General features: G+C 41.7%; 1 protein-coding gene across 3 annotated transcripts in view; it reads left to right on the top strand.

The window, feature by feature from the left end:
- Positions 1-20,911, top strand: part of npas3 (neuronal PAS domain protein 3) — a 1,239,764-nt gene that overhangs the window by 1,137,444 nt on the left and 81,409 nt on the right. For all 3 annotated transcript variants that reach the window (XM_080202857.1, XM_080202858.1, XM_080202859.1), the window contains exon 7: positions 19,060-19,175. In XM_080202857.1, coding sequence (XP_080058983.1) covers positions 19,060-19,175 — 116 coding nt within the window. The remainder of the gene's footprint in view (positions 1-19,059; positions 19,176-20,911) is intronic.

The raw sequence follows: 20,911 nt of genomic DNA, 5'->3' as shown, positions 1-20,911 counted from the left end.
TAGAATGAATACACATACTAATAATCTTAAAATCTTAGGTGTGGAGGACGTGGAGCAGAGCCTGATCTGATCTGTGCTGTGTTCACTGATCTCAAGTGGAGTGACCACAAAGCACTCCAATTAGCTTTAATGTAACCAGGCTAAGGAGGAGAATTGATCATCCAGCATACTGACCTCCAGTTGCTTTTCAGTAATCACTACTGAAAGTGTGTGTTGTTGATGGAGAGGGCAGGCAGAATTGTCTTTAGCTTTAATGATTGGCACATCAGTTTATTGAGACTGACCTCCAAGGCTAATTCAGGAAAAACAGTCACTAGGCTGATGAGCTGAGAGGTGGGAAGGGAGACAAGATGACGCAGGAAGGCAGCAGGTGGCATGTCTCTCATCTTCCAGCAGCCGTGCCATCTTTGCAGCAGCAGGAAAGTTGGTAGAGGCCACACCCCTCCCTGCCCACCGCGGAGCCCAGTTTCACCAATCAAATGGTCAATTAATGTCCTCTTTTTGCCTTAGCTGACATGCCACCAGTGGTGGGCTGGGCCAGTTACCATGTGGAGAGATTGCCTGATACAGCCCCAGAGTGGTCATTAGTAATGATGGCACTGCTAATGTTGCTGAGCTGCTGACCCTTTGATTGGACTGGCAACCCTTTAGGTGGTTTCCCTTAATCAGTTTGGATTTGCCCAAATGAATGTTACCTTTGCCCACAATTATTGTTTCTAGAAGCTTCCTCGTTACTAAGGTTAAACGAACTGCATTGTACTTGCTGGGGTTTATCCTTCCACCCTTTTTTGAGTATTTTATCGCAAATGTGTTGTGCCTTGTGATGGACATGCTTTGAGGAGTCAGGACTCACTGCAGAATTCTCAGTCTCTAACCTGCTCTTGCAGCCACAGTTGGTATATTGGTTGGTCCAGTTAAATCTCTGGTCAGTGATAATATCCAGGATGTTCATTGTGGAGTATTTAGTGATAGTAATGCCATTGACTGTCAAGGGGCAAGGTTAGATTCTCTGTTTGGGGATCTCATTGTGTGCTGCAATGCTATCTGCTACTTACCAGCCCAATATCTCCGTACAGCTCATGAAATACAGGGCAAAGGGAAAGAAAATGTGAAAGATGTTTTTTTAAATAACCACTTGTTTGATCAGAGTGGCATTTTTTTCTGATACAATCCATGATAAGGTGACCAATGTGCAATGGTTACAGCAAGATAATCTGACATGAAGCCTTTGTTCTGAATCTTTAAACTATCTCATTCTGTGCCCTTTGTGGGATTTAGCATGTTCAATGAACTTTGGACTGCTGCCAAGAGCAAAAGCAATATAAGATAATGCTCAAGGTAGAAAAGATTAATTGGGTCTGTTGTGCCTCCACTGACTTGTTGTTCATCACTGTGGTTGCAGATTAAATTGCAATGGTTCAAAAGTTGTGATATTGAATGGCTACTGGTCAGGAGACAAACTATGTACTTCTTTATTGAGAGTTGATTCATAGGTGAGGCAAGTCTCCGAGAAGATGTAAATTGTTTGCCTGATTCACTTATTAATGTACAATGCAGATTCAGGTTGTAGCAAAGATGGTCCATTTCTCTTCATGGAGCATTTCAGATACTCGACTGAAACAAAAACTATGCAACATGTCCAAAAATGTCCCAAAACACTTCACTGGCTGACCAGTATTTATTGCCCATCCCTAGTTGTCCTTAATCAAAGGGCAGTTGAGAGTCAACCACATTACTGTGGCTGTAGGGTCACATGTAGGCCAGACCAGTTAAGAATGGCAGATTTCCTTCCCTAAAGGATATTAGTGAACCAGATGGGTTTTTCCGACAATTGACAATGGTTTCATGGTCATCAGTGGACTCTTAATTCCAGATACTTTTTAATGAATTCAAGTTTCACCATTTGCCATGGCAGGATTGGAACCCTGGTTTCTAGAACATTAACTGAGTTTCGAGATTAATAATCCAGTAATAATACCACTAGTCCATCGCCTTGCCGTCAGACACAGCTTCCAGTGGCCTGGTGAAGAAAGTGAAAATGTGCCAGAGGATAGACTGACTAGTTCAAATTGATTTGAAAGATGCCTTATTGTGGTTTTATTACACCAATTTCAAGTTCAGTTTTCAAAGTGGCAGTTCCTCTTTCTGACAGTCCTTAGGGAATTCACTATTTTTTCATCCACACACTTCATCTGAAATCACTGTTCTCATATTTCTATTTATATTTAGATAATTGGTTTGCAATATTTTCTTGTTAATGGATTATTCAAACAGCAGGAGTAGATTATTGTCACATTACAGGAGTTCAACTTCATCATCAGTTACATGATAGTTAATTGAGAATCAAACTGTATCTTGTTGTGAATAAGCTTCATGCAAGACCCCCTGGCCTCAGACTGGATTGAAGCCCTTTGGGCATTATGTGCCTTTTTTGGTAAGAACTTAAGAATGTCAGCAAAATATACCTTCTTCTTTGTTGTGAAATGCCAATGCTGTCCAAGCAGTGAACTCCTCAGAAACTACCATTCTCTCCCCCCACTTGGCTGGACATGAGACCTTAATTTCTTAAAGGTGCCTCTTCACTGTTGCTAGTATTGATGTTTTACCACACTGGTTGTGGTCAAATTCAGAGTAATTAAACTGAGTAGATGGATTGCAGTAAGCCCACCCTCATATCAACTAACTTGAACTTAGCTGGCTCTTTGTGGATCTGCACAGAAACACAGAATCTGCACAGAAAGTTATTAGCAAATAAGATGAGACAGTTTCTTGGCCACTCTTAATCAGGACGTGATGCAGTTAGAACATCTGACTAACTATACAGTGATACTTCTGGCATGAAACATAGTTAGGGTGACAGCAGATACTGTCGGCAATCTGGCTATTCAACCTCACAAATTGAAGATGTCTATCAAGGTGCAAAAACAAATTCATCTAGACCTGGAATGTCAATGGACAACCATTACCTCCTTCTTTCTGTTTGGATGGCTGCAGGCAATTCAGTGCGGAAGCTGCAATTTTTTTTCTGCAGTAAATAGAAGTTTTTGTACAGTGTTTCCCTTCTTATCTGTCAGCACAGAGGAAGAGGGCAGATAATTCGGATAACCCTGTCCCTGGTATGAAAATATGTTTACTGGACATACTAGACAATGAATAGTGTCCATCCAATTGTTTGAGAGACTGCCTGTCTCGACCATAAGGTCATTTTCTATATCATGATTCAGCCTGTATTTCAGCTGACTACTGTGAAAGAATAGTTATTAACTATAAATAATTTTAAATCAGTATTATATGAACTAAGGATGATATTATAATATTAAAATGGGAACCAAATTATTTCGATGTGACCTGGTCCACTTATCATATGTCCCCTAAATCCATTTCACTTGAAGACTACAGTCACTTTTGACTCTTTAGGTGGAATTCAAACTCTCAGATGGGAAATTACTGCTACTAATGCAGGTGCCTCCTTGGGAGGCCGAGCTACTGTTAATGACTGTGCTTGCATCAAACTCTGCTCGAGACAAGCACAGAGAAGTTGCTGCTTAGTTTCAGCAAGCTAAGGTTGGATCAGATAAATTTTGTGGAGATGGGCATTCTGGAGTTGCATGGGGTGGAGGGTGAATCTGAGGCAATAGAAAGTGTCCTTGTGATCCAGGGATAATTTCTCACACCTCTTGATCCATTAAAGGTAAATTTAAACTTATCTTTTGGAAGCTTCACTTTCCTAACTGATGATCACTGCAGGACTCTTTAGTACACATATTAAAGTGCTTTGGATGTCATTAAGTCCTATTTATTATATTTTAATAAGATTCCCACTTTAGATTCTTGATGTACAAGAGAGTCGAAGGATTATGGGGGGCAGGCATGAAGGTGGGGTTAAGCCACAAACAGATCAATCATGTATATATTGAATAGCGGCGTAGCTGAAATAGTCAAATGGCCTACTCCGGCTCCTATTTCTTACCTTTTATGTTCTTGCAGGAGCTGCGGAGTGAGAATGAGCAGGGAAAATTAAACAATTAATTTCAACCCCTATTAAAGTTCAAATTTCTCCTCCAGTGCTTGATGCTTTTGAAGATTGATCAGTGATAAATTTTAAATATTCTCATTTATTGACCGTACCTAATACATTGATATCTTGCACTTTGTTTTAAACTTTTCAAGAGCATCCTGTTTATGCAGTTTTTGTGCTAAAATTACTGAATTACATTTTCATATAATTATTATATGATTAGTATATAATAATTATACATTATATATAATAATTATATAATAATAATATATTATTATTTCAATAATATATCTTATTGAAAAAATCCAAAGGTTTTATTTACTCATTTGCTCACTCCAAAGATGTGCAGGATAGATTGATTGGCAATGCTTATTGTCCCTTTGTGTCCTGGGATGCATAGGTTAGAGGGATTAACAGGGTAAATATTTGGGTTTACGAGGATAGGGCCTGGGTGGGATGGTTGTTGGTGCAGACTCAATGGGCCAAATGGCCTCCTTTTGCACTGTAGAGTTTCTATTTAATTCATTCTAAGATCTGAGGCTATAGTGACCAATTAGCATGTTTTTCAGACAGAATATCTTAACTTTAATGATACTTTTATTATTTAGCAACTTAAATTTTGTTAATCAAATATGTTGAATGGAGGCTCCCAGGTTTGGGTATTATAAATAGGTTTGAGTCAAGTACATGTAACATTTATCTAATAATTGCTCCCTTCTGCTTTCCATAACAAAAGTGGAAATGTGAATATTTTAAATGCATCACCAGACTGATTTTTAAATTAATTACACTTTCTGTCAGAAAACCATGAACATCTGACAGAAACCTAAATGAAGCTGTAGATTCCATTAACTAAAATTAAAAGGCAGTGATTAGATTATAGTGATCAGATGCCCTGATCATCATTTCCTGCTTTTGACATACCTGTTCCATGTCTGATCTACTATAGCCTAAATTTGTTAGGGTCCCATTTTGAGCAAGTAACTGATGGCATGTTTCCAGGGCACACCTAAATCTGGAGATTCAAGGGATGCTTAAATTGTTCCTCCTGCCTTATTGTATTAATAAGGGCAAGTTGCCAAGGCCTGTCTCTCCTCTGAAGGCAGCTCACCGTGTGGTTGAATGGAATTTGGGCAGCTTTCCTCACCAGCTGCATGTGGTTCTTGTCACATCTCAGGCTGAAAGAACAACATTCAAAGTCACGGATTAAACTGCAGGAACAACATAATTGAATCTGCCATGCTGGCAAACCCCCTAACATGTGCTATCTGACCTTCAGCCCTAGGGTCAAGTGACCCCATATGTAGTACACGGTGTATCTTACAATATCATATCCGAATACCATATAGTATCTACTACGGTACACACACACACACACACACACACACACACACACACACACACACACACACACACACACACACACACACACACAGTCAACTATCATGACATCCCTCCCTTATTAGGCCAAAAATGTCCATGATTTTTGTGCATGGAGTATGTTGCTTAGACACCCTTACTAAACATACTGTAGTGACTTTTGCAAAATTTGCAAAAAAGCTTAACAAATGATTAGTCCATAACTCCCTGGTTCCCCAGCATTAGATTTGGAAGGTACACCAGAGATGCATTGGGGAATCCCTCTCAGAAGCCCCAGTTAAGGATTCTACCCTGCAATTGTTTGGAAGCGCTAACTTCCCTGGACAATTGTGCTGCCCTGGGAACTATCCAGCAAAGCATTTAAAAATGGGATGTGGAACTCAAGTAGCATTTATTGCACATCCCTAGTTGTCTTGAGAAGGTGATGGTGAACCGCTGCAGTCCCTGAGGTAATTTAAACTGCTAACTTCGGATGGTTCTACTAGTAATCTGTTAATAGTTACTCTGAAAGAAGTAGAAGAAATAAAAGTGCTTCGAGCTTCAGCGTAACTATTTTAAATACACATGTCCCCAATCCTTGCGGAAGCCCGACTACCCCACCCCCAACCTTCCAACGTCCGACTCCTCCCACTCCCAATGACTAACTCCTTCCCATCCCCTCAATGTCCAACTCTTCCCCAGTGTCTGACTCCTCCTGTACCCCAATGCCCTTCCCCACCCCCATGTCTGACTCTTCCCACTGGCTCCCCCACCCTCCCACTCACATAATGTCCAACCCCTGCTAGTAGGAAGTTATGGCCCCTTCATTTCCCTAACTCACAGAATAAATGAATATCTTCAGTTACAAATGTCAAGTAAGTTCAGTCCAATATAGTTTCAGTTTTTGTTCAGTATTCCTCTTTCTGGAATTGTTATTTCTTTTACTATTTGTACATGGAATTTCTAATGAAATTTATCAGCATGTAATTCGATGCTCCTTAATGATCCAATCCAGTTGCTTTCTCATGTATTTGCAAACATCACAAGTAGGAATGTCTCAATCATAAGAGCAGTGTTCACTGTATTTTGTTTTGAACATAATCACAATACATAAAACTCCACATCAAGACACATGCCTTGTGTCAAGATTTGCTTTTTTTAACTTGAAATCATCTTGTTTTAAATAGAAACATAGAAACTAGAAGCAGAAGTAGGCCATTCAGCCCTTTGACCCTGCTCTGTGATTCATTTGGAACATGGCTGATCATCGAATCCAATATCCTGATCCCCCCCCTTTCTCCTACATCCCTTGATCTGTTTAGCCCCAAGAGCTATATCTAATTTGGTCTTGAACTCAGACAATACTTTGGCCTCAACTACATTCTCTGGTAGTGAATTATACAAATTCACCACCCTCTGGGTGAAGAAATTCGTCCCCACCTCAGTTCTAAAAGGTTTACCCCTTATCCTCAAACTATGACCCGTAGTTCTGGACTCCCCCACCATTGGTAACATTCTTTCTGAATCTACCCTGTCTAACTCTGTTAGAATTTTATAAGCTTCTATGAGATCCCCGCTCAATCTTCTAAACTCCAGTGAATATAATCCTAACCGACTTAGTCTGTCATCATATGACAAACGTTGCTCTAAACTGATTCCCAATTCCATGTTCTGTGGCTAAATCACACAAAATCTTCATAGCACTTTGGCGATCTATTCTTGTGCTGTGATTTGCCTGCTACCTGAAGAGCTTTGGTTGTCATATTACAGTTAGGATGTGTTGTCATTCCCTCTGGAACTGATGCATTTCCCACTGGATAGGAAGCAACCTGCCTGCTATCAGCATTGCTGACCTGAATTTCAGGATTGTTTTGTCTTAGCCGTACATTTGGTCCATCTGCTGCTATGTCATTGCCACCATGATACTTTTTGACAGATGAATAATTTCTGTCAATATAATTCTTCTGGTGACCAAACTGTTTCCTTTCTTGACAAGTGTACGGTTTGGGGTAATATGGTATTTTACTCAGACTCTCCCATTTAATCAGCTCGTATCACACCAGACTATCTAGCTCCCTTTCTGTCTGTATAAAACTTTGCAGCGCTCTTTGTTTGAACCTTCTAATCAGTACTCAGCTTAGAACCACCCCTCCAATTTTTCTAACTTCCGATCCTTCCTAAAAGTCACAAACTATTTATGACCTAATCCATGCCATCCTGCTATCACGTCTCTGTAATAGCTATTAGATTATTGATACTAAATTCTATTTACACAATCACTTAATCTGTTTTGTTTTGAATGCTACATGCAGAGCCTTTTATTTGTTTTGTAACCTCTAATCTTCTCTGTTGATTTCCTCTTAGATTTGTATTCCCTGTCCCTTCCCATCACAGTCCCTTTATCTTTTCCCATATTAACATCTCCTCTATCCTTGTCTCTACTCCTTGATATACCATATCTATCTGCATTAGATCCCTTGACCCATTATTTAGTTTAAAACTCTCTCTATTTCCTTCGTTATGCAGTTTACGAGAACAGTGGACCCATTAGAGTTCAGGTGTCGACCATCCAAATGCTGCAGATCCCACTTTCTCCATTACTGTGCCAGTGCTGCACAAACTGGAGCCCACTTCTCCCACACCAGCCTTTGAACCACATCTCTAATTAGATGTGCCCTTTGCCAATTTGTATGTGGCTCGGGTCATAATCTAGAGATTGTAATGGTGAGGTTCTGTTTTGTAATTTAGTGCCTAACTCTTCATACTCTTTATGCAGAACCTCCTTCCTAGTTCTTCCTATGTCATTGGTCATGGACAATGAAGCTGGATCCTCCCCTTCCCCATGGATGTTCCTCTCCAGCTCTGAGAATATATGCAAAACATTAGCACCAGGAAAGAAAGACAGCCATCTGGGTTCCTGCTCTTTGCTGCAGAGAACAGTCTAAATACTCCTCACTATATTGTCCCCTATTACCAGTATGTCCCTTTCGTTCCCCCCACTCTTGTATGGCTTCCTGTACCACAATGTCATGGTCAGTTTGCTCATTCAGCTTGTAGCCACCACACTCACCCAAATAAGCTGACAGAACCTCAAAACTACTGAACAATTACAGAGGCTCTCACTACTGCAGTCCTGCCTTCTACTTGCCTACCTAATCCACAGTCACACCCACCTCCTTTAACCAAATCAGAAGACCCTATTGTAAACGGTGTGACTCCTCCTGGTACAAGGTATCGAGGTAACTTTGCCTTTCCATGAAGTGTCACAGAGTCTGCAGTTCAGCCTCTAGTTCGATGACTCTGAGCTGAAACTCCTCGAACCACAAAGACTTACTGCAACCTGGACCACACTGGCGTCCTGGAGCTCTTACATGCTGTAGCCTTGTCACATCACCTGTCATGTCATCCTTAATGTTTATTGATTATATTACGCACACTTATTTATGCTGCTTTTTATATATTTTACTAACTTTACCACCAGCTGATATACTATTTTAAACTTTAGGACTGGAATAGCCAGATCTTTAACCATTTACCACATACTCACCAAACTGTTAGTTCCTTTTCTTGCAGCAGAGTAAGAACCAATTCATTACAGGGTGAGAAAAATAGGAAAAAGGAAACAAGCACTTCCTTCCCCCATTCACCAAACTCTCAGGTATGTTTGCATTTCCTTAGCCAAGACTCATTTGCCAAAACCGGCCTGCATTCTCCCATAGTACAGTCAGTAACAGTGTGCTTTAGATTGATTCTGGTGGATTGGGTCAGTTGAGAATTGTCATCCATGATATCTTTTAACAAATTACTCCACATCTTTCTCCATCCCTAACTACCATATTTTGGCTTGAATATTTTGCTTAGTACAACCAATCCCAAGTGATGCCCATGAGCCTGCACCATCTGTCTAGGCTTAAGCTTTTATGGCACTACATGTCCGCTGCTTCTGAGACCATCTTTCCCAATTGTGCAAAATTCATCTGTACAATGATGTACATCTTGAATGGGCAATCCTCCCAGTTTTCAACTTGAATTCTCTGTTTGATGTCATCCAATTCTGGACGATTAACTCTCTTTCAATCTCTAGTTGTCATTGCTCTGGGTATCGCATGAACTGCCACAAACTGCATGAATGATTCCTTCAACTGGATAGGTGTGTTTGACCTTCCCTCTGTAGAAATGACAGCGGGTCAGTGATGTTCATCTTTTCAGCAATGTGAACCATTTTGTATTCCTATTGCTGGAGTCAAAAAACCCATCTTTCAATTGTGGCACACGTTTTGGATTGGGAGAATAAATAATTTCTCATGGCTTGTGGTCCATAGCCAGTTCAAACTCAATGCTGAACAAGTATGCATAGAATCTTTCACATGTCCACTCCAAATCTAAAGTCTCTTTCTGCATCTGAGAATATTTCTTTTCCGCATCTGTCAGAGATTAGCTTACTTGGGAATGATTCTTGTGCCTTCGCCACAATGAAGGATGAAAGTTGTCATTTCCTTTGAATCAGGATGAAGCTCCAATTGGTGCTATCCCCCCTTGAAGCCTAATTTGGAAAATATCTTGCTTGTTGACAACTCTTGAAGGAATTCTTCCACTGTGGGAATTGGGTGGCATTTGCTTCCCACTACTTCATTCACTTGTTGCTTATCAATAGAGTCTAATGTCACCATTTGGTTTAGGTACAACTGCAACAGGACTCACCCACAGTATTGGTCCTTCAGTTGGCTCTGGTAATGTCTTGATCAATCAGCTCCTTGATCTTTGCCTCAACTTTCCATCTCAGACCAAAAAGTTGTTCTGTGTATATGCAGAGCTACAGATTACACATTTTCTGCAGTGGCTAATCTCATTAGTTGCTTCTGTAGGTTCCCAATTCCTTGAAACATTGATCCAAACCCCTCTCTAAAGTTTACATAGGATTTCACAGAATACATTTGCAATCTGATGTGTAGCACCCAAAAGTCTTGTGCTGTTCCTCTGCTCAAAAGATGCTCACCATCCTGCTCAACTGCGTCAACATTCCAATCCCCAGATCTCATATGACAATGAAGCACAAATAGAATGGAGCTTTTTTTGACACATTTTCAAGATGTGCACATGATTGTCTTTAAAATTCCTCCCACGGTGCTCTGTCAATAGCACTCCTGTCATTGCCTTAATCTACAATAGTTGCCACTTCAACACCAAGTGATCCTTAACCATGGTGGAGGATAAGAAAGGAGTAGCAGCTGGCAAGAAGGGCACCAAGAAAGTCATCAAGAAGCCAACACTCAAAGGCACTGAGAAATGGAAGAGAAGCAGGAGTGAGAGTTACTCCATTGACATCTACAAGGTGATGAAGCAGGTTCATCCTGACACTGGCAACTCCTCCAAGGCCATTAGCATCATGAACTTGTTCATCAACAACATCTTTGAGCGCACCTCAGGCGAGGCTTCCCGCCTGGCCCATTGCAACAAGCAGCATTCCATCAGCTCCCAGGAGATCCAGACCGCAGTGTGTCTGCTGCTACCTGGGGAACTGGCCAAACACAATGATGTACATCTTGAATGGGCAATCCTCCTAGTTTTGAACTTGAATTCTCTGTTTGATGTCATCCAACTCTGGATGTTTAACTGTCTTTCAATCTCTAGTTGTCACTGCTCTGGGTATCGCATGAACTGCCACAAACTGCACGAATGATTCCTTCAAGTGTATAAGTGTGATTGACCCTCCCTCAGAGGGTCAGAGGAGACAAAGGCAGTGACTGGGAACACTAGCTCTAAGGGGAACTGTGCCAGATCTGCTCAAACAAAAATAATCACTGGAACTTTCTCATGGTTACTCCTGTTGACAAAAACATGTATTCATGATTACTATGTTCTCACTCCCCGGATCTTCTTTAACTTGTCTTACAGTTGTGCTACTTTCATCTCTGTTTCCTTTATGTGGTTAGCCAGGCTTCATCCTGTTCAGTTTTCCTTCTGCACTTCTTGGCAAAATGGTCTTTGCTCCCACGTTTTCTCCATATCTTTCCCTTGGTAGGGCGACAGGCATCTTTTCCACAATGCCCCCAGTAGCCACATCCAAAACACTCTGACTCTTATTGTTTAATTTACAGATACCTGGATTCCATTATGCCACTTGATTAACCTCAGTTTTTGCCATGTCAGTGACAGGTGGAACCAAGTTTGATGCTGTGAAATTGTTCATCCAATTCTTCCAATTCAACTGCTATTGTTAAAGTGTTATCCAATGTTAAGTCACCTCTTCTTTCCAGAGCTTCAGCCTAAACTTAACTAACTTACAATGTTGGACCAACTGATCTGCTGGCTGGATATTCTGATTGAAGGTCAGATAGTAGGGAATTAGCCAGCATAAATGATCATGGATAAATGATGTTCTTGCTGTTAAGTCTGTGACTTTGAATGTTGTTTTTTTAAGCCTGAGAAGTGACATTGAGGAAGAGGACAAATATGGAGATATTTAGGATTGTGTCATGGTATTTGCTGGAGCTGCTGGGCTGAATTTACCCAATAAATTTCAAAGTGTTGTCCCAAGGAGAAAACCATTGAGATTCCTGTTGGGTGGTTTGGTGCAATTCAGTTCACAATTCACCCACACTCAGAATTTTTTTTGGAGTGCGGACCTAAAGATGCTGGCAAGGTCAGCCCTTTGGAGAGTCGGGTGTCAATTTTAAAGGTTGTCCTGATCTCAGGCAAACCCCCTGCCCCCAACCCCCAATTCAGTGGCATCAGCCACCTCCCCCCCCCCAATCCCAAGTGAGTGATACCCCATTATGGGATGTCAAAGTCCAAATATTCAATCAACTATCATCATGGCAGCTAAAGGAATCTAGAAGTGTCTCTAGCAGGCTGTCTGATGCCAGCTTACTCACTGTTACATTTGTCATTACGGTTCCCATTTTACATCAGTTTACATCTATATGTTTGCTATTTATTGCTTTTTACTATGTTGTGAGGCTGCTTTGGAAAAAGAGACAGAGACAAAGTAACACTTTTTATTTTGGATAGATACTATGTTCATTTTGGCTTTGGTTCCTAGTTGTTATTAATTGCACTTTGATCTTGGAAAGTTGAAAAGCTGTTTGGCTGGAACTTTCCAGCTGTTCGTGTTGGTGGGATCTTCTGGGCCCACCAATGTTGCAAAATGCATATTGACAATGGCAGCAGCAGAACATCCTGCCATTGACCAATGGTGATCTGCCTGCTGCCACTGTAAAACACACAGTGGGTTGCACAGTAAATCCTGTCCTTTATGTCAAATAGTACCATGCTGTCTGGGCACAATAGAGGGACCAGATTGAGCTGATTCTGTTACATTTCACGTGAGTCTGTTATGTAACTATAAAAATGTGCCCCCCTCCCCCCCCCCGAACACTCATACAATTAGTTCCTATACTAGTAGCTCTGAACCATTTACAGATAATACAACAGCATATAACATTAAACAGAGAGAGATTAGAGAGAGAAAGACAAAAAGCATAGAGGCTTCCTGTTTTGGAGCAGTCGAAAAAGCTAGCGTAAAAGTGACATGACGGTGTTTTAGTGCGAAAAATTCACCTGTTTTCGTGTTAGGGTAAACTACAAGAGCATCTGTGAACAGAAACTATAGCAACTGCATGTCTTCCTATTGTTTTTCAGGATCTGTTTTGTTCATCCTACTTTCCAGTCGACTCAAAGTGTCAGCAGATACATGCCACGTGTGCAGTAGTTTGCAGCTTGTTTCTATGGGGGTTACACAGCTCCCAGTTGTAGACATTAGTCTGGTGTGCTCATTTCCAGCAACCTAGTTTATTAGCAATTTAGCTTTCACTGTAGGTGATCGATTGTGTCCACTGACTCATAATTTCTTCATACAATAGCTGGTGACCTCAGCATTCCAGTTGGCTACACATTAAACTATTTCTTGTCAAAGCGCTATCTATGAGATTGAAAACAATGGAACTTATACAGAAAAACAAAATTTTTCAGATGCTAGAAATCTAAAATAGAAACAGAAAATTCTGGATATACTCGCACATCATCTATGGAGAGCAACAAAGTCTACAAGCTGCAAAGGTGGAAGAGCTGGTAACACAGCAGGAACTGCATCGGGAGAGCTCCCCACCACATTTCCTCTGCTAGGGATGTTTCCTAGGAAGAAACAGAGGCAGACTGCATAAGTAAAGCTCCATTGGGGTAATATACAGGGCAGCTGGCATTTTGTTGATGATTAGGTAATGACCCCACTGTGTGTGGAAGGTGCTGCCTCCCTCTGGCAGACCAACAATCCGCCTGGAAGAACCTGCCCTATGCCTGTGAGGTTGACTTTAAATTCTCATGTTTACATACCTGTCCTAGGGCATCTACATTTTGAAATGCCCTTGAGTTCTCCTGGCTGCCTCAGCAGCTTCCTCTTTATGGACTGGCACCAACTGGAATGCAACCACCTTCTTTGAATTGGACAGCAAGCCTGCAGGTGATGAATTAGGACCTTTGGTAAATTCACCGAGACAGTCTTGCTGCTTTTCACTCCAATGTCAGCATCCTGAAGTCCACAGTAAAATTCAGCTTAAGATTTCAAGTTGATTATCATTCAACCGATCTGGAAGATTTTAGAGATGAAAAACTTTTAAATAAGAACCAGGGGAAGTATAAAATGGAAAGGTAAGTGATAGGGAGAAGGCCATGAATGGCTAAGTGATTAAAATGCAAGACAGAAGAATGAGACAGGTAACCTACCCTAAGAGAGAATTGGTGACTATGCGCTTCCATTGTACAGTCCGTGATTACATTTAACAAAGTAGTACAGCGGTTTGCCATTGCCCTCTGCATTCTACTGATCAAAGGAATTTTCCCAGTCCTCTGCCATCAGCTGGATTTGAAGGATTTATAGGCCGACAAACAATCTGTTTGACCACCTCATGGATGCACTTTCCATGGCCATTAAACCTTGAATTGGGACTTGAACCCAGAGCTTCTAGCCCTGATATAGAGACACTGCCACTAGATACAAAACCTCTCAAGGCAGGTGTATAAACAAATAATTATCCAAAGGAGGTGTAAATTGTTATAGCACACTAGCAAATGGTGAGGGAAACATGACAAATTTAATAAATAGGCTTCCATAGCCTAGTTCAATGCAGGGAAAAAGCAAATAGATTGCAGGGTGCAGACTAACTTGCCAATTTCTTCTTTCATGGGATGAGAATGTCACTGGTAATGTCAACAATTACACCAAAGAAAGTGGTGGTGAGCAACTGCCTTGAATCACCGCCTGATATAAGTAATGTTAACCTGCAGTATTGTTAGAAAGGGAGTTCCGGATTTTAACCCAGCAGCAATGAAAGAATAGTGATATAGTTCCAAGTCAGGATGGTGCATGGCTTGAAGGGGAACTTGCAGGTGTTTCCCATGTGTCTGCTGCCATTCTCTGTCGAGGAGGTAGATTTGGAAAATGCTGTCGAAGAAGGCTTGGTGAGTTCCTGCAGTGTACCTTTTAGGTGCTTCACACTGCTGCAACTGTGTATGAGTGGTGGAGGGAGTGAATGTGGATGTGTCAGTGGTGGATGGGGTGTTGATTAAGTGGGCTGCCTTGTCCTTGATTATGTCAAGCTATGGGTCTCATTGGAGCTGCACTCATCCCGACAAGTGGAGAGTATTCCATTACATTCCTGACTTGTGCCTTGTTGATGGTGGACAGACTCTGGGGAGATAGGAGGTGAATTACTCACTGCAGAAATTGATCTGCTCTTGTAGCCACAGTATTTAGATGGATCGTCCATTGTGAATGGGCATCGATAGGGGATCCCCAACTCAAACATCAACCAAACCTCTTTCTTTCATTGTGGCTGTGTGCAGACATCCTCAAATACTAGCACCTGTCCTCTGGAAATAAAAATGGATGTGGTAGTTAAGGGCTAAAGTTAAATTCAATGTTGAACCTGGAAGGCTGTAAAGTACCTAGAACCTTGAGATTCTGCTCAAGTTTCCATTGAACTTCAATGGAACAATGTAGGAGACCAAAGATAGAGAGGTCAGTGTGGGAATGAGATGGTTAGTTAAAGTGGGGATGTAGAAATATAGGACTTAGAAGCAAAATTAGGTCATTTCCACTCCTTGAGTCTACTCTACTAACTGATAGGATTATGGCTGATAGGAGCGAGGAAGGAAATATGCAGTTGGAGGTGGCACCATGCTGAAGATGACGGTAAAACAAAGGATGATCCATTGAATAAGGAGGCTAGAGTGGGGTGGGGATGCAAGTGGAAGGTGAGGATGTCATGGTTCAGGGAGAGAGAAAGGAGAGATGGGGGCACAATAATGGGAAATGGTGAGACCAGGATGTTAGCCACAGTAGAGAGGAATCCTCAATTGCTAAAGGAAGACATGACCTTGCTAAAGGATGACATGATTCTTCATACAAGCTGGTATGGAAGATCATGTCATCAGAACACATCGAATGGAGACAAATAAACTGGGAAAATGGAAGAGATTCCTTACAGGAAATGGAGTGGAAGGAAGTTATAATCATGATAGCTGTGGAAGTCAGTGGGCTTTTAATAAGTACTGGTGGGTTCTGGAAAAGGAGATAGAGAAGTTTAGGAACAGAAAGGTTGAGTAAGAGATGGACCATGCAGAGATAAGGGAGGAATGAAAGGTGGAAAGAAAGTTGAAGATATTTTCTCATTTAGGGCTGGAACTATGGGAATCCTATTTGGTGGTTCTCAATCGATAATTCAATCAGCCCAAGAGTTGCCTATTACCAGTCTGCAGGGAAAGATCAGGCAGCACTTGAGCAATCATTGGCTGCAGGTAAATGGCAGGAAGGCCATAGGGCAGTCTTGGGCTTTCATTGTGGGGTTTCCTACACCTGTTAGATTTTACTCTTCTGCTGTCAGCATTCCTGCTCCAGCCCAACAGAAAAACTATTGCTCAAACCCAAATAAAAATGGAATTGAGGTTTGATTAAAGTCATAGGATCCAGCCTCAATAAATCACGAGGCTTCTGTCAGACGCTTTATTCAGGCACTTCATGCATCTGTCAAACCATTGGGAAGGATCAAACTATGGGTAGGAAAATAAACTGCTTGCTTTCAAAATAAACTTGAAACTTTCCTCTTGAGATACAGTTCCACAGTATCAGCTGTAGAAGCATTAGCACTCGAGGTGCACACAGAAAACCTCCAGTTTCGAGCATGAACCTAGATAATAATGTTGGCAGGCTATTGATCTGCAGGAAACGGTGCAATCAAGCACAGCCAATCTTGTCTTCACCTGGGTTGGGGGAGGTGGGGGAGGCAGTAAGCTTTCTGGCATTTAGTGTTTATCACAAATGTATGAATACGTGTACAAAGATTACATTTATGATTTCAGTGTAATTGGAAAATCAGTGAAAACCTTTCTTCTTAGTTTCTACATATTGGCCAGTTATTAGATACTCCTGTTTCACAAATAGATCTCATTAAGTCTCAGTTCTCACCAATGTACCAAAGCTGCAGTTTTGCTGGATAGGTCACTGAGCTTCCTACATACCAAACTGGGGGGGAGAACTAAATTAATTCCAGAGACATCTATCATTCTCATATTATCAGCATTCCTTGGGAAAAAAAAACAGCTCCAAGGGGCTCTGATCTTATGCTTTCACAAAATAGAACTACACGGCTGAGTGACAGTTCTGATCTAAAGCATTTAAGTGTAAGTTTTGATCTTTCTGGCTTTGATTAAAACTAATGAGCTCATTTAATTCAAAATGAGAATTTCTGATAAGAAAAATAAGGTTGATGTGATTGGATTAGAGGGATGAATTAAACTCTTACAGTTGAAGTTTCTGCCTAGATAGTGCGTTACAGACTGCATGAAATAAAATTAAAAAGCTGTTGGCATATTATAGTGTGTTAGATGATGAGAAGAATTTTATAGTAATTCATTTTTAATCAGTGGAAGTGAAAGTGCTAAATTTATAGCATTGCACCACTTTACCCTCGAATGAGGGAAAATGGTTGTAACTTCAGAAAGGCAAAATTAGTGCCTTCAAAAATGGGAATTTCAAAAAGAACTACAGAGACTAACCTATCAATAGGATGTCATTACAAAGTTGAAATTATCAATAATTGAATTCATGGGCTCTGCTATTCTTCTGAAATGCAGATAAAAATGTGAATTATCTTTTACAAATTTTAACTATCTTGTTGTATAGGATCTGTTCAAACAAATGCAGTGGTTGAGCTTGCTGAATATCAAGCATAACAAAATATTACTGTTTACTATTGAAGATGTCTACACACATCTTATAGTGAGTGAGCTGTCCTTTTAAACTTTGCATATCACTGGTTCCCGATTGCTGTCACCACCATGGTATTTTATCACGCGACCTAAAGGTTAAGGGAGTAATTCTCCCAGCCCACTGCTCTTCTCTAGCAGGCCGGGACTGAAGTCTCCACATCCGCCAGCGTCCACCACCCCCCCCAACCCTCCCACCAGGAATGTTTCACTCCAGTGGGATTTACAACAGCTCCCCAGTAGCTGGGCACTGGCAGACCAGCCCCGCTGCAGTGAAGGGGGAGGCATTGAGCCACTCCAGGAAATTAGGGGGAAGGGGGTGCCCTCTGGATATTGCCAGCTTGGCACTGCCAGCTTGGCACCCTGCCACTGCCCAAGGAGCAAAGTGGCAATGCCCGGAGGCACCTTGACACTGCCTGCTGGGCATTGGGCAGTGCCAAGGGGATGGGGCCAGAGGGGACGAGACTTATAGTGGATGGGGCCTCTGGGAAGCTTACAGAGGAGTGGGAGACCCTCTGCCACTCTGCAGTGAGATCAGTGATGGAGGAAGGCCAGTAATCAGTGCTGGTCAACAGTGGTGGCGGGGGGTGGGGAATGGCCTGCTAGTTTGTCGGAGCTGTGTGGGGTTGGGGCTGCCGGTGGGGTGACCAGGGGGGGGTGGGGGGAGTTGGTGCAGGTGTGGGGGGGGGAGGGCAAACGGGAGATTGGGACTGTCGTGGAGGGGATGGGGGGGATGGGCTAGCCTGGATACATCCGGGATCCCAGCGATCGGGTGGTGGGAGAGGTCACACGGCCAGCGATGAGGGTTCACGGTGCTGGTCAGCGATCAAACTGGCCAGTGATCGGGAGACCAGCAGTGTGGGGCTACTGTATATGCGCCGATTTCTGTTATGACAGATCAGCACTCGTCCAGTGGCTCTAGGGGGAATAGGCCCTGCCCACAGATTTTTAATGAGATTCACGCAAGGGCACTGCAGTGCACAGACTATGGGAAATTCACTTTGAAAATCCCACTGGAAAAAACAGCAGGATTTACTTCAGTTTGTGTGTGAATTCAGCACTTAGAATTTTTTTGGAGAATCCTACCCTAAGACTGTGAAATTGAGCTTTATATCAGGAAAATAAATTGTCAGGGCACTGATCAGTGAATAATGTATTGTGAAAGCTAAATGTGTTCTAATCCTTGTTCTACAATATTATACCACTTTCTTCTAGGACATTTTTTAAATTTAATGATTGGTTTCTGAAATATAGTCAAAATATATGTTGTACAAAAAAGTTAGAAATACCCCCTTTACTGCCAGCTAGTGGTGATAAAAGCAAAGAAAAACAAGCATACTTCCAAACAAAATCATGGCAAAATTGAAGCTTACGTGATCAAAATCCTGTCACTAATGCTGTTTTTGTTTGTTCCACAATAGAATCTACTAGCCCAACTTTGCTGACGATTGACAACAGCTTGGAGAGATCATTTTTTATAAGAATGAAGTCAACATTGACCAAGAGAGGAGTTCATATCAAATCATCAGGCTACAAGGTAAATAACTATTTAATAATCTCAGAACTGTTGGCAAACAGTTATTTAATTTCAGTAGCCAAGAATTTGTATTATTTGAATATATAAAATATATAGTAGGAAATTTTACCTGATCCCACAGAGTCTATAGGTCAAGAGATAAAGGGCCTTACAGGCTGCTCTTCTCTGATTCCCCCAAGCTGCCCATATTTTCCAGTCTGTGGGGTACAGCTGCACAGAGTCATAACCATCAACTACATCCCAGAATTCTCCAACACCACCTCTGGATATATCCTATCCAGTTTTCAGGAGAGACCTACCAGAGGTGAAGACAGATTGTTTCATAGTCAGGTGGGAGCGCTCTGGAAATCCTAAACATCAGCTCTGGATCCAATGGAGCCTCATGGCTTCAAGTCAACCATCAATAAGGAAACCTCCTCCTAATTGCCACCTCCTGCTCCAGTACACCTCCATATTGCACACCATTTGGAGGAAGCATTAGTGTAGCAAGGGTACAGATGGTACACTGCATGTGAGCCTTCAATGTACACGCATGCACATACATCCCTGCCTACTTGGTTTGTGTAGGGTTGCACAGATGCAGAAAGAGGAGCATATGATGACAGTGGCCTAGAATTTCTTTGTGGTGCCAGCAGGAGGATTTCTGCTTTTGCTGGCCCCCATTCTAGCTAGTGGATCACTAAAACAGTTTAGAATGGCTTGATAGAGAGACCCAGATCGCAACATGTTTGTAGTCACAAGTCTGCAGCCATAATCACGTTAACACATTTCAGTTGTAAAGCACAGGACAGAACACTGATTCCACTGGGGATTCCCCTGTACCTGTGCTTTGAAGAGGAAACACTGAGAACAAAGAGGAGCAATTCAGGCAGAGAGACAGGAGAATGGCTACCAATTGTTAATAAGGTCTTGGCTTTAAAAATAAACCTTCACTTTCCTGCCTGCCTAGTTCATCAGCTGCTTCCAGCCTCACCCATACCCTCCCCTTTTTCACTATATATATTGGGGCTGGAATGTATTTTCTTTTCTCCCCTGCCTACAATGTTCTCCCCTATTTTCGTAAAGTTATGATTCATATTAATACACAGTTCCAACATACATGGCTGCCAGTCACTGCCAGCATCCAACTAAGTACCTCACCAAAAAGCGAGGCTAGATGTTGTGTGGAAACAAGCTATTCACTGCCAGCATCCAACTAAGTACCTCACCAAAAAGTGAGGCTAGATGTTGTGTAGAAACAAGCTATTGGAACAGGTTAGTGGAGATGACATAGTTGAACCCAATCCTCTGTTCATTTTCTTGGAACGGCAGCCTTGTTCTGGGAATCTGAAAACATAGCTACCTTCTGTGGTCAGGTGGGGTGGAAGACACAGCTCTAGAACAACTCTCCAGATTTTCTTTCCAAGTTATAGCTGAACGCTCCAACATCCCTCAGGCCCTCAGTTTTTATATTTGCTTAATCTTGCACTGACTTACAGAAATCACACTTCATCTGTTACAATGTGTGAATGGACTGAATGGATTACTATTAATGGATTGCTGGTCTACAATGATTTAAGTTCTCTCTTGTATTGTGTGAATTCCGAAATTTTTATCGGTACTTTGGAAATCATAATGCCCATAATTCCATCAATATTTGTGAAAAATGAAACTCAATGGCCCTGATTGGAAGCTAAGTGACAAGTAGTAAACTGCAAAATTCAATGACTTTGTAAGTGTATCTGCGCAATGTGCCC

The sequence above is a fragment of the Carcharhinus amblyrhynchos genome, chromosome 14 (assembly GCF_965287045.1).
Source record: "Carcharhinus amblyrhynchos chromosome 14, sCarAmb.v2.hapA, whole genome shotgun sequence".
NCBI lineage: Eukaryota > Metazoa > Chordata > Chondrichthyes > Carcharhiniformes > Carcharhinidae > Carcharhinus > Carcharhinus amblyrhynchos.
Note: the sequence above shows the minus strand (reverse complement) of the source record. Positions and strands in the feature narration are given on the sequence as shown.